The 14,772-nt window shown below is 43.8% G+C and overlaps 1 protein-coding gene across 9 annotated transcripts in view; it reads left to right on the forward strand.

The window, feature by feature from the left end:
- The window catches only part of grh (grainy head), a 78,294-nt gene that overhangs the window by 57,941 nt on the left and 5,581 nt on the right, over positions 1-14,772 (forward strand). For all 9 annotated transcript variants that reach the window (XR_010574947.1, XM_065486328.1, XM_065486326.1 and 6 more), the window contains exons 7-11: positions 313-475; positions 4,691-4,802; positions 7,789-7,883; positions 9,067-9,123; positions 10,158-10,256. Coding sequence is in view for 8 of the 9 variants with exons in the window: in XM_065486328.1 (XP_065342400.1) it covers positions 313-475; positions 4,691-4,802; positions 7,789-7,883; positions 9,067-9,123; positions 10,158-10,256 (526 nt within the window). In the remaining variant the exon portion in view is untranslated. The remainder of the gene's footprint in view (positions 1-312; positions 476-4,690; positions 4,803-7,788; positions 7,884-9,066; positions 9,124-10,157; positions 10,257-14,772) is intronic.

The raw sequence follows: 14,772 nt of genomic DNA on the forward strand, positions 1-14,772 counted from the left end.
TGATGCCACACGCATTTTATCAATCAGCTTTTTTACTTCTAATGGGCGCGCGGCTGGAAATGAGAAACGTCCGCCCTGTCGTGTCCGCTGATCAACCGAGCCAATATTTATTTGCATAATGAATTTAAATGGGATAACAGCCTGCCTCGCGGAGTGTCCTCTCTAGGGCGGAGATAAGCCTGACGAGTAATTGCGGTCGCTTCACTTTGCAAATTAACAAGTTCTCCGCCTGATTCGTTTCGTTTATATGCTGTATACGTGTGACTCGACGCATTAATCAATCCTTCCTTCGTCGTTTGCTTGTGTCAACAGATTTTCTCAGTACGGTTTCCGGTACTTCTTGGAAACGCCGATCTCGACGAGTCAGCGACGCGAAGACGACAGAATCACCTACATCAACAAGGGCCAGTTTTACGGAATCACCCTCGAGTACCTGCCTGACCCTGAGTCGGCCATCAAGTTCCAAACTGTCAAGGTAAGATGGCTTCCCATTTTTATCGCGAGATTATGCGCGAAGGCTATCAGAATAAATTTCAGCGCCGGCTGAAAAAGCTTAATTAAATGTGTAATAATTAAACTGTTGAGATTGAATGGATTAGACAATAAATTTTAGCTTCTTCCCTAAATTAAACATGCTTCTGTACGTTTGCCAATGTTTTAATGGCACGAAGAGCGAGGAAAACGTTTGCTTCATGCAGAAACTCACATTCGAGCTCTAAAATCGTCGCCTACGAATTGCAGAGATTGCAAGCAGAGATTTACGCCGACGGTAATAAAGTACCCTATAAACTGCCCATCTGAAGTTAAGAAGCTTTCTCGCAAAGAATACAGTTCTGAATAACAGCGCACAGGAAAGGGTTAGATTCGCTCGCAGCCAAGGCGTTAATGTAGAAATATCATGAGAGAGAAGTTTTCCGTTTGGCCTTGGGGTGAGCATAAATAAGTAAATGAATAAAATTGCAGCAGCAGCAGCAGGCCGTATGCAAATGAGCGGCGGCAACGCGAGTAATTGCTCATAGAGAAAAAATGTTAGAGAGCACAAACCAGGGGCCCGCCGACCAGCGTTTATTTATTATTTATATCTGCATGAGCGTATTTACACTCGGCTGGTGGGAAAGTCGAACATGCGTGAGTGCATTTTGAGCAATTACCCAGGCCATAAAAGAGAATCGGCGCGGACGCGCGAGAATGAGAGAGAAACAAGGAGCACTGCATTTTGCTATTGTGCACTATATGGTTGGGACAGCGAACAACAGCAACAATCGAATTATGCTGTTCACTTTTGCTTGAGCAACATTATGGGCGTGTGAGTTCATTTACATTTTGCTACGATTTTTTACGCACGACAAATTCTATATTCCACGAAAGGAAGCATTGTTTGGGAATTTACAGTACGTTTCATTTTAAAATAATTCGCGTGTTCAAACTAATTAACCTGTTTGTTTGAAATGATGTCTTTCAAAATAGAAAAATGGTGCTGTCTGGCAAATTTAACAATATATGGCCTAATTATAGGCATTGCCCTCCGACAACACGTATTTTTCTTGCCTCTTACAAATTAGCGAGATGCACCTTAAACGGCGCGAGAAACGATTTTTCTTGTTAAACACTCGACTGCGGTCTAATAGCATTTCCTAATCTGAGTTTTGTTCTTGTCCCGAGGCTCGGTTGTGTCTGCCCGGGAAATCGAGCGTGAAGCGGCCCATCATTTATTCTAGTCTAATCATTTATACATCATCAAAACGCCGCCGGACCCATCTTATAGAAAATGGCCTCGCTAATTGATTTCATCTACGGATTACGCCTCCCGTTTGATAAAGAAGCGATGCCAATCGTACATGTCACGAGTTTTACTTTAAAATATCGCGAAAAAGAGATGCCGAGAGGAGTTTGGTTGCGCTTTTAGCGATTACAATGTAGTTTCGCAATAACACATTAATTTACGAGCTGCTGAGAAAGTTGGGCTGTTCGAGTGTCAAAATCTTTTTGTGAGCTTCTTAACTAGGAATTTATGCATGCATGTGTTAGAAATGTAGGCGAAAGAGCGCCTCTCGGCGTCCGCAGCGCGTATATGAGCAATTTGCTTGTTTATTATGCACATCTTCGACCTTTTGACCACGGCTTGATTGAATAAATTTATGTCCATTTTGTCTCGACATGGAGATGAGTCGTTCAATCTCATCGGCACGTACACACACACACTAATTATCGGCGTTATTACCGACATCGGTGCAGCTAATTGCACACCGCGGTGTCAGAGGGATATGCACTTTTGCGCGGGGCCGGGAAGCACGACTTGATTGAAATAAACCGCGTGATTATTCTCGGCACATCCATCACCGACCATAACGTGAAAGTTTTAATTGAGAATCTCCGAGAGGCGTCGTTAAATTTGAATCGAAACGACCGCTTCGGCAGGAATTTTCGCTCCTAAGCGCGAAGAATTTCAGGTACACGTAAAAACGCACATTTTTATGGCGTGCCCAATTAAGCCTTTCCATTATTCGCGTGTTTTCGCATGGAGATTTTGTACCCGATTTGCTTTCCGTTCGCATGTGAGAGAGGCTCCTTTTTTTCTCTCTCTCTCTCTCTCTCTCTCTCTCTCTCTCTCTCTCTCTCTCTCTCTCTCTCTCTCTCTCCGATTTGAATAATGCTGCCAAACAAGTTTGCCCCGCAGTGACCCAGCCCCGCTGATGGTCACCGCAAAATAACTGTAAACCTGCTGTTCGCGCGGCAAAAGCTCGCAGAAATCCGAGTGGACCGAATCGAATAATTGGAGCACCTTTGCATATGCTAATTGCACGGTTTAACGCTCTGCTCGCGTATAAAAGTGACACACATGATTTTCCGGATTTGCGATTTGCCAGCTTTCAACTTTTTATGCGGCATTGGCAGTTTACGACGTGCTCCCGATTTTTTTGATGACGTGCGATTGGCTTCCTAATTTGTCATTTAATAACATGGAGCTTTCCTTTTAAAAGCCTATAAAACGTATGGAAAAATTGCAATGTTATTTATGCTAATCGGTTAACGCTTGTTTTTAATGGAATTTCAACTTCAAAATCTACACCACTCAAGTCTCCAGAGCATATTTTACCTTCTCTGCCGAGCGCAAGGTTAGTCGCAGTGATGTCAGCAAGAACACTTACTTATTAAATTAATAAGTACCGTATACTCTTAATTAAAACAGCAAAATATGTATGCACCGCCAACACGCTTTTCCAAGAACGGTGTCTATTTTGCAATAAACGTAATGAAAAACGCTTTTACGCCTAATGACCAGATGAATGAAGCGAAAATTTTGAGTGAAATTACGTGTCCATAATGGGGTTATAAATAAAAAGTAGCCTTCGCCAAAAAGTGGGCGGAATTCTGCGGGTCCGGAGCTTGTCGCGCGAACTTCTCTGCCGCTTTTTCCCTCGGCCGCATAAGTGGCGTTTATCTTTGTTGACTTTCACATTCGCTGTCCACCGAAGTGATTTAAGATGCGTGTTCCATTGCAAATAAGTAAGTGTAGCCGCCGCGATCCACTAAATATTTAAAAGAGCCCTTTCACATCTTATTGCCGGTCGCAGTTTCCAAACTCGACATTTTCACGCATCGCCTAGCAAGTGAGCAAAGCGCGACCGCAAAAAAAAATACGAGTATTTGCTCTCTCGTCAGCAATTTTTATAATTGCCAACTTCCACCGCCTGCATGCGCTTACGTAATGGACGCACTCGCTCGCAATTGCTCAAAACACAATAAAGTGGTGCTCGTTATTATTATAATAGTGTTTATCTGCACAGGAAGAGTGTATCTCAATTAAGTCGGCAAGAATTGCTGCAAAATCTCATGCATAATTTATCAACAGGTGAGAAAATTCAAATTAATCCGAGAGCGGAGTGATCCCGCAACAACCTTGTCGCGCGTCGTAATTAAAAATGTACTTGTAAGGTTTTCTGCTAATGCCGCGTTGACGATTCTTTGGCGAGCTCCATATTAGGCGACGCAGCAGGTGCCTCTCGCTCTCTGCACATCAAAATCGTCTGACCAATAATAGAACGACGAGGAACGAGAAAAAAGCTCGCGCGCTGCTCGTGCCGCGAATACGAAAAAGCGAACGCAAGTGCAGCGGCGAATAATTAACGAAAGATATGGACGCTGCGAGAGTTGAATCGATAATCACGGCCGCGTCCATAAATGCAGCCTCTAAGCTTTTTTTGTACAGAAACAGTCTATATTGTGTTTGAGAAATTCCGCGAAACTGGGAAAAGCGGCGTGGCTTTTGTCTTCTGCATCGTGGGAATCGAATTTTCGGTCTGCAAATGGAGAAGCGATCAAGGCTGATTGCGCGAGTTCAGGCACCGTGATTTACTGCCGGACTTGCTGATCACACGCCTTCCCCTGACTTCTAACGAGAAAGGACAATTTTTCACCGATGGCCGCTGCGACGTGCCGAAAGGCGAATATTTTTTCGCATACCGCGAGCCGCGTGCACATTAAATGTGAAGCTCAGTCTCAATCGAATGCCTTTGTGCAAAGTCCGAAAATCCATTCTGCGCCGCCTCACTCCTTATCTCGACTTTGATGTGCATGCGAACGAACGTTTTGCGTGCGTGAATATAGAATATAGTAGCTGCCGCCACGTCCGTCAAGCCGCTCTCGAATTTCTAGATGCTAATCGGCCGCCTCGAATGTCTCGTTTCAGAGCGTGGTGATGCTGATGTTCCGCGAGGAGAAGAGTCCAGAGGACGAGATCAAAGCGTGGCAGTTTTGGCACAGCCGCCAGCACAGCGTCAAGCAGCGCATCTTGGACGCAGGTGAGTGTCTCACAAGGGTCAACCGTCAGGTCGCAGTGGGCGTGACCATTTCAATCAGGAGCTTTTACGCTCGTTTTCCGATCGGCGGCCGGATTTGCCAAAACGGAGAATTAATCCTCTGCCTCTCGAGAGAATTAAGAACGCGCGCTCTCGGCTTTTATCGCAAGTCCGAGATTATAGAGAATGCGCCCTGCGAGAGTGGGATTAAATACATAAACTACTTTTAAGGTGAACATAAAATACACGTCACTACTTGTGTATCCGAAGATTTATTCACGCCGGCGAGGCTGACTGAAACGAATTAATCTTTTTCTCGCTCTAGTGTCGACCGGAATTTTGGGCTAGTCCGGCGACGCGAATGATTGTTGTGAAATTAATTTTTCCAGCCGACAGCTAGATCACCGGAAGAGTGTGCGGGGCAAAAAATCATCTCGGCGCCAGCATGAAAGGATGCTCCACATTTAATTGACAGCCGTCGTAAAAATCGCGCGCACAACACTTTTACAGCCCACAGAAATTAATCGCAACACTCAAAGTACACAAGAACACAATTACCGGGCCGCTGCTGTTCGGAATTTGCACGCGTTTCGGCCAGGATAACGATCTCTAGCGAAAACAATAAAAATAAACAGCTGTAGCGTGCGTACAATTTTGAGTAGAGTGATTAAGATAATCTCTATAGCATTGTAGTGAAGTAGTTAAGTAGAACAGCAGTGTTTTATAATTTGCGGATTTGTATTATAGCTTTGCAAAAATTTTGGAACCATAAAATACCAGAAACACAATGAATTCAAATTATGGAAGGATTTTTTTATTTTCCGCCTCTTGAGTTGTTACATTATAATTACATACATGTTTTTATTTTAAATCCATGAAAAATAACTTGAATATTTTTTTAAATAAGATATCTATTAAAATGTAAAAAATTATGCCCAACAAAAGCTCCTGGGAAGCGAGATTTATGGGCTGTGCCAATGAAGCCATCGTAAATCGATTCTGTACACTAGAAGAGATTTTGTATTATGATTTGCGTTTGTTGCCTCCCACTGTTGCGACTCGGGATGACCTCAGCGAGTGTTGAACTGCGCCGAGTCAGGCCCGCGCAGCATCTACGTAGCCAAATGTACAAAAAGCAATCAAGGGCTAAACACACGCAGCTCCGTGTCCGTCCGTCGGTTTGGCGTTCTCGCTCGCGTCGACAGCAGCATTTTGGTTGAAAGTGGATATCTGGGTGCGAGCCCCGCGTGAAATTCAATACGCGCGTCCAGCCAGCCAGAGCCCTGCCGAGACTCGGGTTTCACGATTTATTTTCCGTTTCGTGCGTATGCGGTCGGTGCGACTCGCGGGGCCGTCACCAAGGCCCCGTGGGCCCCTGCGTCCTTCGTGGGCCTCCTTCCTTCGGGCGCTTTTAAGATGGAAATTAAATTTGTAAGGAAAATAATGCTTTTTAGAGAGCCTAATTTGATGCCTTCCTGAAGGGGCTTGTGCTGTGGGTCGAAGAACCTTTTGTCGCTTTGGAAATTTCGCTTGGCGAAGACGCTGGGCTTATTATTATGCGCAATTATTGCGCGGCGAATCGCGGGGCAAAATTGATCGGATAATTAGTTCAAATTGCTGGAATTGCGTCAGGTTCGTGTGCACATGATGGTCGTCTTTTCATCTTTTTATCGATTATAATGAGGGTAATTCTATGCACACGGCGCGGATAGTGTAGAAATCGAGCTGGCGCTGATTTCGTCGTAATTGTGGCATTTTAAGGCAACTTTAGCACCTTGTAAATTTCGGAGCCACCCGAGGGTGTAGCCCAGCACGTTCCCGCGCGCGATGCATGCGCATTAACATATTTTATGCACGGCAAATACGTTAAACGAGCCATTTACTCTCTAGAGTGGATATATAATTTTCAAATTTCAGCCAGAAGGTTCAGACGCGGCCTGGTCACTCCGCGTCGGCCGATACAGTTACCAAGTTTTCTCTTGAGCAACAGGAAGCACTAAACAAGCGCAAATTGCGCTCGGTATAAGTGCGCGAGGCGAGATAAAATCTCTAATTGTCGATTTATTTTCCGATTCGCCGAGAGATGCAATTCTACAGTGCCGCGGTCGCGCGGTTAGTAATTATAAATATTGCTGTCCCGCCGATTGATTTACATCGCTAAATTACAATGTTGCCTTTATCAAAAGCAAGTGGTAGCCTCCCTCGCAGCGTGATGAGGTCATTGAAGGCCGCGTTTATTTATGTACACTCACGAAGTAAAAATGCGCAAAGAGCCGATGCGGCGGCAGAGCGTGAAATATCAATCATTGCTCAAGAATCCGACTTTAATTTCTGACTTCGGGCCGAGTTGCAAATTTAAAATTTACGACGGCTAAGCAATATTTTGCATGCGCGATTTCATGCATAAATTTCCAATTTTAAGCACCTGCGCGCAATCATATACTTGCGTTGGAGATTTACAGCTTTTAATAAACAAGTGATTGGGACAATTAGTGAGAGGAATTTTATCCAAGCGCGTTCACGTACATTCAGCGTTCCGTGCGACCCGCGAATAAATCAGCATTTGCGATAAAATTTATTTGCCCGGCGAGGAGCTTTCTAAGTGCGCTGCCTGGCATAAACATCTCCACAGCGCCCGGATTCGTTTTCACGTGCTGAATTTATTGTACCGCTGCACGACACCTGATTTCATTCAAAATAAATATGTACATTAAGTCGGTGTGACCTTTGCTTTCCTCTCGAAAAATGTCGCGCACTGCACGAGCTTGTAATTCGGTGACTTATCGCCGACAAATCCAGAAAAATTGGATTTTTTCGCAGTGACGAACGGACCTTGACTTTTGCGAAGAAATTTTCAGCTGAAACGAATCGGAATTTTGTTGCTTGATGGAAATCAAATATTTTTTTCCTCCTTTCGCTTGCACTTTATCTGAACTTTAAAATGTGTGTTGTGCGTCTTTCCTTATCTTTATTATTTAATATATTGCAGACACAAAGAACAGCGTTGGACTGGTGGGAGTGATAGAAGAGGTTGCTCACAATGCCATCGCCGTCTACTGGAATCCTCACGAGTCGTCAGCAAAGGTCAGTTTCATCCCTCAGTATTTTGTAACAGTTTTAAAGGTGATATGGACTCCAAAATAAAAATGCTTCAGACATTTAGACACCTGAAACTTGTGCCAGAATATTCATTAGTTTTTGGCGAGCTTCCAGCTTATTTCACTACCTGTTTGCGTAATACTCCGCGGCAAAGGTCGCTCGCTGGCTCGTACTCACAATCAATTCCTCTACATTCGCGCCGTGCCTATTAAGCTTTTTTCGCTCGGCTGTCGAGCAAACCGCCAATTATGATTTTTACACTGGTGGGTCTGCGCCGGCAAGTGCGTCTGGGGCGATTATAAAATTCCTGCAGCCCAGATGAATAATACATAATTATTGGAAACAAAACTGCCTCGTGTGCGCGCCAAGCAGCTCGTTGGGCAAAAAATAAACGCGAGCCAGCGAGAGGGAATGAAGTTATTTTTAATTGGGAAAAAGGAGTGAGTGAGTGAGAGAGAAAGAAGAGGATGGACGCGAGGAGCCGGCACGGTAAGCGCACGCATGGAGCGAATGTCGGAGGGAGAAAGACTGGTAGGAGTTTGTTTTGGGTCAGGGGTCACGCAGCCACCTGATCTGGAGCAGAAAATCAGGTTTGCCGAGTGTGTGTGTGTGCGCTCGCGCTGTTTGTACATCTCTCGGCAAAACAAGACTTCTTGTTTAACACATTATTTTATTCCATTTGCATGCTCCACGTGCTCGCAGGAATTATGAAACAGGATTCCCTTTCGCGCCGCGCGAAATGCGCCTGGTAATTATAACACTTTAACGGGCATTTTCACTTTGGCACGAAAAACGAAGCACATACTCTTGGCGTTGGATGTAGAGACGTTTTATCTAATTACAAAATACACACGCCGAAAACGGATTTAGTAATGCGCAGCACGCAATTTAAACGAATCGTTAGGTTTCAAATTAATCTGCTTTTAATTGCTTTTCGAAGAGCATGAATATTTCATTCCAGTAGCTTCGACTCGGAGCCAGAATTGTTCCATAATGGAGTCCATATCGCAGCGAGAGCGAGTTCATTCATTACGTTTTGTAATTATGCGCAGCCAGATCAGTGTCGGATCGACAAACCCATTAAAGCTCAACATAAATCTGCCGATCAGCAGCAGCTAACAATGCACTTTAAAGCAATCGTTTTCTCACGCCGCAATTGTGATTTCAGATCAACGTGGCCGTCCAGTGTTTGAGCACAGACTTCAGCAGTCAGAAAGGCGTCAAGGTGAGTCTTGAAACCGGCAATTACGATTCCAAGTGTTTACAGCAGCAGCACGGTCCGATCGGCAACAATTAGCTGATCAATCAAGTGATAACACTAATCACTAATTGAATCTGATAATAACGGGGGAGGCGGCCGAGAAAGAGGCGGTTTTTGTTGAAAAGCACCAACATCTGCATTTTCTTTCGTTACGCACGCACTCGTTGCGATGAAAGGGTCCGCGTCCTCTCGGCCGAGAGGTGAAAGCGAATTTTGTCAGCTGAGATATTGAATTTCGATGAAAGTTTGACACGCCGAGATTGCTCTCTACCTCTCTTATCTCGGGCATCTCGTATATACGCATCGCCGGAGTACTCGCACACAATTCGGTTTCTAACGCAAGGTCCGTGCACGTGAAGAAAAAGTAGTCGCATGTATTCATGCATGGTCCAATTAATGAGATAAAAATGTCCTCTAGTAGGTCAGCTCTCACGCAAAATTGAAATTCTGGTCTGTATGTACGTGCAAATTTTGGACTGAAAATTCAGCGCAGCTTCCAGTCGGACTGGTCCCCCCACTGATTCGACGATAGGCAACTAGGACCGCTTTTTCTCGGTGTCTTCTTTCCCTCTAACACAAAAAGCCAAGTCCTTCTCAGAAGAATAACGAAACTAAATAATTATTTCCGTTATTCGCGTATAGTGTGTTTTAATCGCTAATTGGGTCGGTTGTAATTTTGATTCACCTCTCGTCCACTCGGCGCGATTATATTCTCTTTCTTTTTTGCTCCCCCGAAAAGCTGCGCTGCTTCTTTTATTTATGGACTTTTCTCTATTTAATTAATCTGTGCGCGGTGTGTGTTGCTCAGCCGATTGTTCGGCGGGCCGGCCAATTAGGGCCAAATATTCAGGCAGAGTGGCCGCTTTTTGTCCCGCATGCTACCTGCTGAATATAATTTAAATCCGAGAGGACGTGCTTTGTTTTATTTTGTTAATTGGCTGCGGGAATAGCTGTACTCTTACTCTGGCTGAGCGTTTGTTTTTTTGTTCCGTTCACAGGGCCTGCCGCTGCACTTGCAGATCGACACCTACGAAGACCCGAGGGACGGACCAGTTGCCCACAGAGGATATTCCCAAATTAAGGTCTTTTGTGATAAGGTCAGTTGAATACTCCTTTGCTTATGCATGAATTCTCTCTCTCTCTCTCTCTCTCTCTCTCTCTCTCTCTCTCTCTCTCTCTCTCTCTCTCTCTCTCTCTCTCTCTCTCTCTCTCTCTCTCTCTCTCTCTCTCTCTCTCTCTCTCTCTCTCTCTCTCTCTCTCTCTCTCTCTCTCTCTGATCTCTCTCTATCGTTGGCTGATTCGATTTCTGGCTCTTTTTGTTGTCTCACGATGCTGTTTTTTGAAACTTCAACCATCTGAGGTTTGCTTGAAAAGAAAGTAAGGTAGTATCCCCGTCAGCGGCTACTCCGGACTTTCCACTTTGAATTCTGGCCGAGGCGATTCATGCCTGCCTACTCAATTGAGCAGGCACATACATAGGGACATAAAATTGGCAATTACCTCTCCTTGGCCCCAACGCTCGGCGATTTTAATGCACGGTCCGAGCAATTTTATAAATCGGATTTCGCAATTCAGCCGGTGTGCGGCTGTCTATTAGCGATAATATTCAGCCGCGTGTAATATTCCCGGCCGCTTGACAGTTACACGCAAACTCCATTTCTATATTTCTATACTACTCGCGCTCTCGCGCGCGGGCACACATACACTTGGACGGAGCAGCCAGGAACGGATGAGAAATAAAGTATAAATGAATGGTCCTGCTGAGTCGGATTTTATCTCGCCGGCCATCAGAGTAGATTTTTAATTGAAGCTGCTTGCTGGCTGCGCCAAGCAGTGGGCTGCCCGCTAAACAAATAATAAATAAGCGAATAAATTAATATAAGAATCGATTGGACGCAGCTTGATACACGCTCAGATTTACGGGTTTGCTTTTTGCTTTATTTATAGTCGATCTCACAGTTCTGGCAGCCCCGTTACATGTAGAATTCGGCCTTTCCTCGGCATTTTATTTTCAAGTGGGCTCATTGTATCAATGTGAAGATTTATTCGTTATTCAACGCTGCCTTGATTTAGGGACTTTCTTTGCTGTCGTGTTTGTTATTTAATGCAACTTAAACGTAACCCGAGATAACATTTAAGATTTTTGTTCATGAAAATTTCATCTGCTTAAACTGTTTGAAGCTTTTAAAAGTATTCCTCCCATTTAAACACACTAAGAACAAGACTTTTCCTTATTGCCACAATTTATAATCTCTGGCCATGCAGGTAAAACGTTCAATGAGTACATAGTGCAAGCTGCGTTCTTCAAAACTGCTTCACCTCATTATGAAGATAGGTTAGGAATAAAGAAACTGAAGACATTTACATGGAAGCGTAAAACCCGGTTACCTTTTCTCTGCGTGATCGAAATTTGCTCCAATTGTTTAAGTACGAATCGAACAAGATCGTAAAAATTTACACGCTGTGTAATGAGCAAGTTCCTTATGGAATAATTTTCCCGACTCGAAAAGCATTCTCAAACAACCGCACCGGTGTGTTTGTCTTGGCTTTATCGCATTTTTCTCTTTATTATTTTCGGTTCGGCGAGAGAGCGACGCAACAAGCCCGTTGCCATATTATGCGAATGCTGCTTGGTGTGCACGATTGCTGTAATTGATAGCGCGCCCGCGAATGGCCGCTGGAGAATAAATGCCTGGCGCGATAGACGGGTAATTTGCAATTAAGCACGCTCAAATTGAATGTTTCTTCCCCGGCCCCGATGCAAAATAGCCTCAAACATAAATTTTAGCGGAAATTTATCTGATCGAATGGCTTCTTAATTAAAAATTTGCGGCCCGCCGTTCGTTTCTCTCGCGCAACGAGCACGGACAGGTGTCAAAAGCGTTTTGTATGACTCGCAAAAGTCTGCCTTATCTGCCGGCCGGCGTGTCACTGATTATTTATTATGTGCCGCCTTGAAGACGGATTTCGTTGCGTTTGGTGACGTGTAAAAAAATCGAGTAAACAGGAAACCGTCAATTATTTGCGAGCTCAGTCCGCTTCACTGGTGAATATGATTATCCAGACCGACATGTCAATCTAGAAATAATGTGCACCTTGTTATCTAACTCGGTTTGTTAGCAACAATCCAAAACCGTCAATTACGAGCAGGCTTAGAATTCAATTCAGAGGAGTATACCAAAATGTAATAATCGGGCCATGAGTTTCATTTGACAAAAAAATAATAATAATAACTAAATGCAAAAGACATTTGATAAGCTATAGAAAAATAAAAATAGCACGGAAAGCTATTTTTTATCTCCATCCTCGCTGTGTGACTGAACTATGTACAGAAACTCTTCAGTAAAAACCACTGCACTCCTATTATTAAATGAAAACTAAATGCTTTTGCTAATCTAGCATATTTTAATGCGAATAAAGCCACAAAGAAACTTCTGAAATGCGCGGGCGAAAAAGGGAATGCAAGACAAAAGAAGCGTCTCGAGTCTCGACTCTTTCAGAAGCGGCGGTCGTGTCGTCTTTTTTTGCGACGAACAGGTCGTGAGATAGGTTAAAAAAGGGCCACGTTCTAAATTAATTGTTGTGTTTTTTGCCTCGCGAGTGCCGCGAGTGCGTCTCTCTCTCTCCTTTCTGTTGTTGCACCCGTGTGTTTGTGCATGGCCCGCTGCATTTCTTCCACTTCTTCTTATTATCGCTGCACACACGTCAACTCATTTGCATATGCAGCAGCAGCAGATGAGATGAAATCGAATGGCAAAAAAGGGGTTCTCGTTCTTGTGTGCGCGCAGAAGGCATCACGCGCTTTATCATTATTGTCTGCTCCCCGCGCGCGATACACTTCTGAATATATCAAGGTGTGTCATTTCTACATATCGTTTCTTCTGCAATTATGCACAGCGGCGATGAATTACTGCATGCAGCCAAGTCACGAGCTGGAGCAAAAGTTTTGTCACTGGATTTACAACGAAATTAATAATCAACAGCTTCGTCATCTATCTCTTTTCAACGTGGAAATGTTTTAGCGTTGCTGGAAATATAGCGAGTCTGGAAATTTTTCTGTTATTTTCTCAACATTTTACATATTAAATAGAAGCTTTTTACCTTTTCCTGATAGATATACTCTCTAAAAATTAGGAAGAACCTAAAATTTTCCCAGGTTGCCGTTTAAATTTGAGATAAAATCGGCTCCAAAGCTTGCATGCTAATCAAGTAGCGGGAACTCTCTCCCTATTGAATATCTTATTTATTTCGCCAGAGGAGAAATTCACCTCATAAATCGCACACCGTTTGATAAATCGCGACGAGAGGAATTTTAATCGAGCGAAAATATTATTAACAAAAACCATTCAATTTTTTAGAAAAATTCAGCAAAATCCGAAATTTAACTTCCGTGACTACTGATTTCATTATTGCACATTTGAGAGATATTTTGTTGTTAATTTCCACAAAAATAGACTCAATTTGCTAAAGCCAAGAATGCAAAATGTTCATACTTTAACCGTTGGCTCGACCCAGCGATGAAAAATCAATTTATATGAACTTAAAACCATATTAATCTTTGCTAAAGAATATTACGCGGCTGTGGAATGAAAACAAACTGAATGGTAAAAAGATTCTAAAGCAAAAAAGCGGTTGAGAAGAAATTCTCGTCTGACGTATTAAATATATACGATGGCCATATTCGATAGCTACACACATACACACACGCCGATCAAAGAAGGCTGAGCCTGCGTGTAATTCAGTTGAAGCAACAGTTTTCTAGCCGGTGATGTACACGCTAGATAAAATTAATTCCTCGGCCATTATTCGCGGCAGCCCATTTGGAGCAGAAGGAAATCAGTTACGTGTCCTTTTACATGCACACATCGCGTGTGCACTGTGCTCTCTGAAGAGCTCTGCCGTGTTTTGTATTATATTCTATCAGTGCGCGCGGAGCGGCCGGTTTTATTCATTTTGTGTGTGTTTTATTTTCATCTGAGAGAGCAGATTTGAATGCGCGTCATTAAAAATATTGGACGCGCGCACAAAAGGAAGAACGTTGGAAGCGACGCGAAGACGGATAATAAATGAATGCGATGCTCCTGCGGCAAAAAGAAAAGCAGTGTGGGAAAATTCGGTAGTGACCCCGAGTGACCAGTGGGGTTCAAAGGGGTGGTTAGCAACGACGTGCCTCCCCGCCTCGCGCGAGAAAGCGACTGTCCAGCGGGCTCTCATTTGCATACGGATTTCAAAGTGAGTGGCGTGCAATCTGTGGGGAAAATAAATCTCCTCCTGCATGCGTGCACATACTGACTAAAGTGTTCGAGGAAAAATCCGTCGAGAGGAAAAATCGCATTGTCAGCGGACGAGCATTATTATAAATCAAAAGGAGACACTTCTTGTCGGCGTCCGCGCATCTTGGAAATAATGCAACGTACACGAACCGTCCTCTCTTGCAAATTGCTGAAATTTCCATGCGCGCATTCATTTTTCATTTCAGTCACAAACAGCGGTGATGTATCATTTAGTGCTTTGACAATAGCTTGTAATGGAGGGATAGGACATGATCAAATTTTAATTCAACCGTTTATCTCCTCTCTTTGTGTGAGGTCTGAGACATCAAATAAAGTTATT

Source organism: Cloeon dipterum, chromosome 3 (assembly GCF_949628265.1).
Source record: "Cloeon dipterum chromosome 3, ieCloDipt1.1, whole genome shotgun sequence".
NCBI classification, from domain to species: domain Eukaryota; kingdom Metazoa; phylum Arthropoda; class Insecta; order Ephemeroptera; family Baetidae; genus Cloeon; species Cloeon dipterum.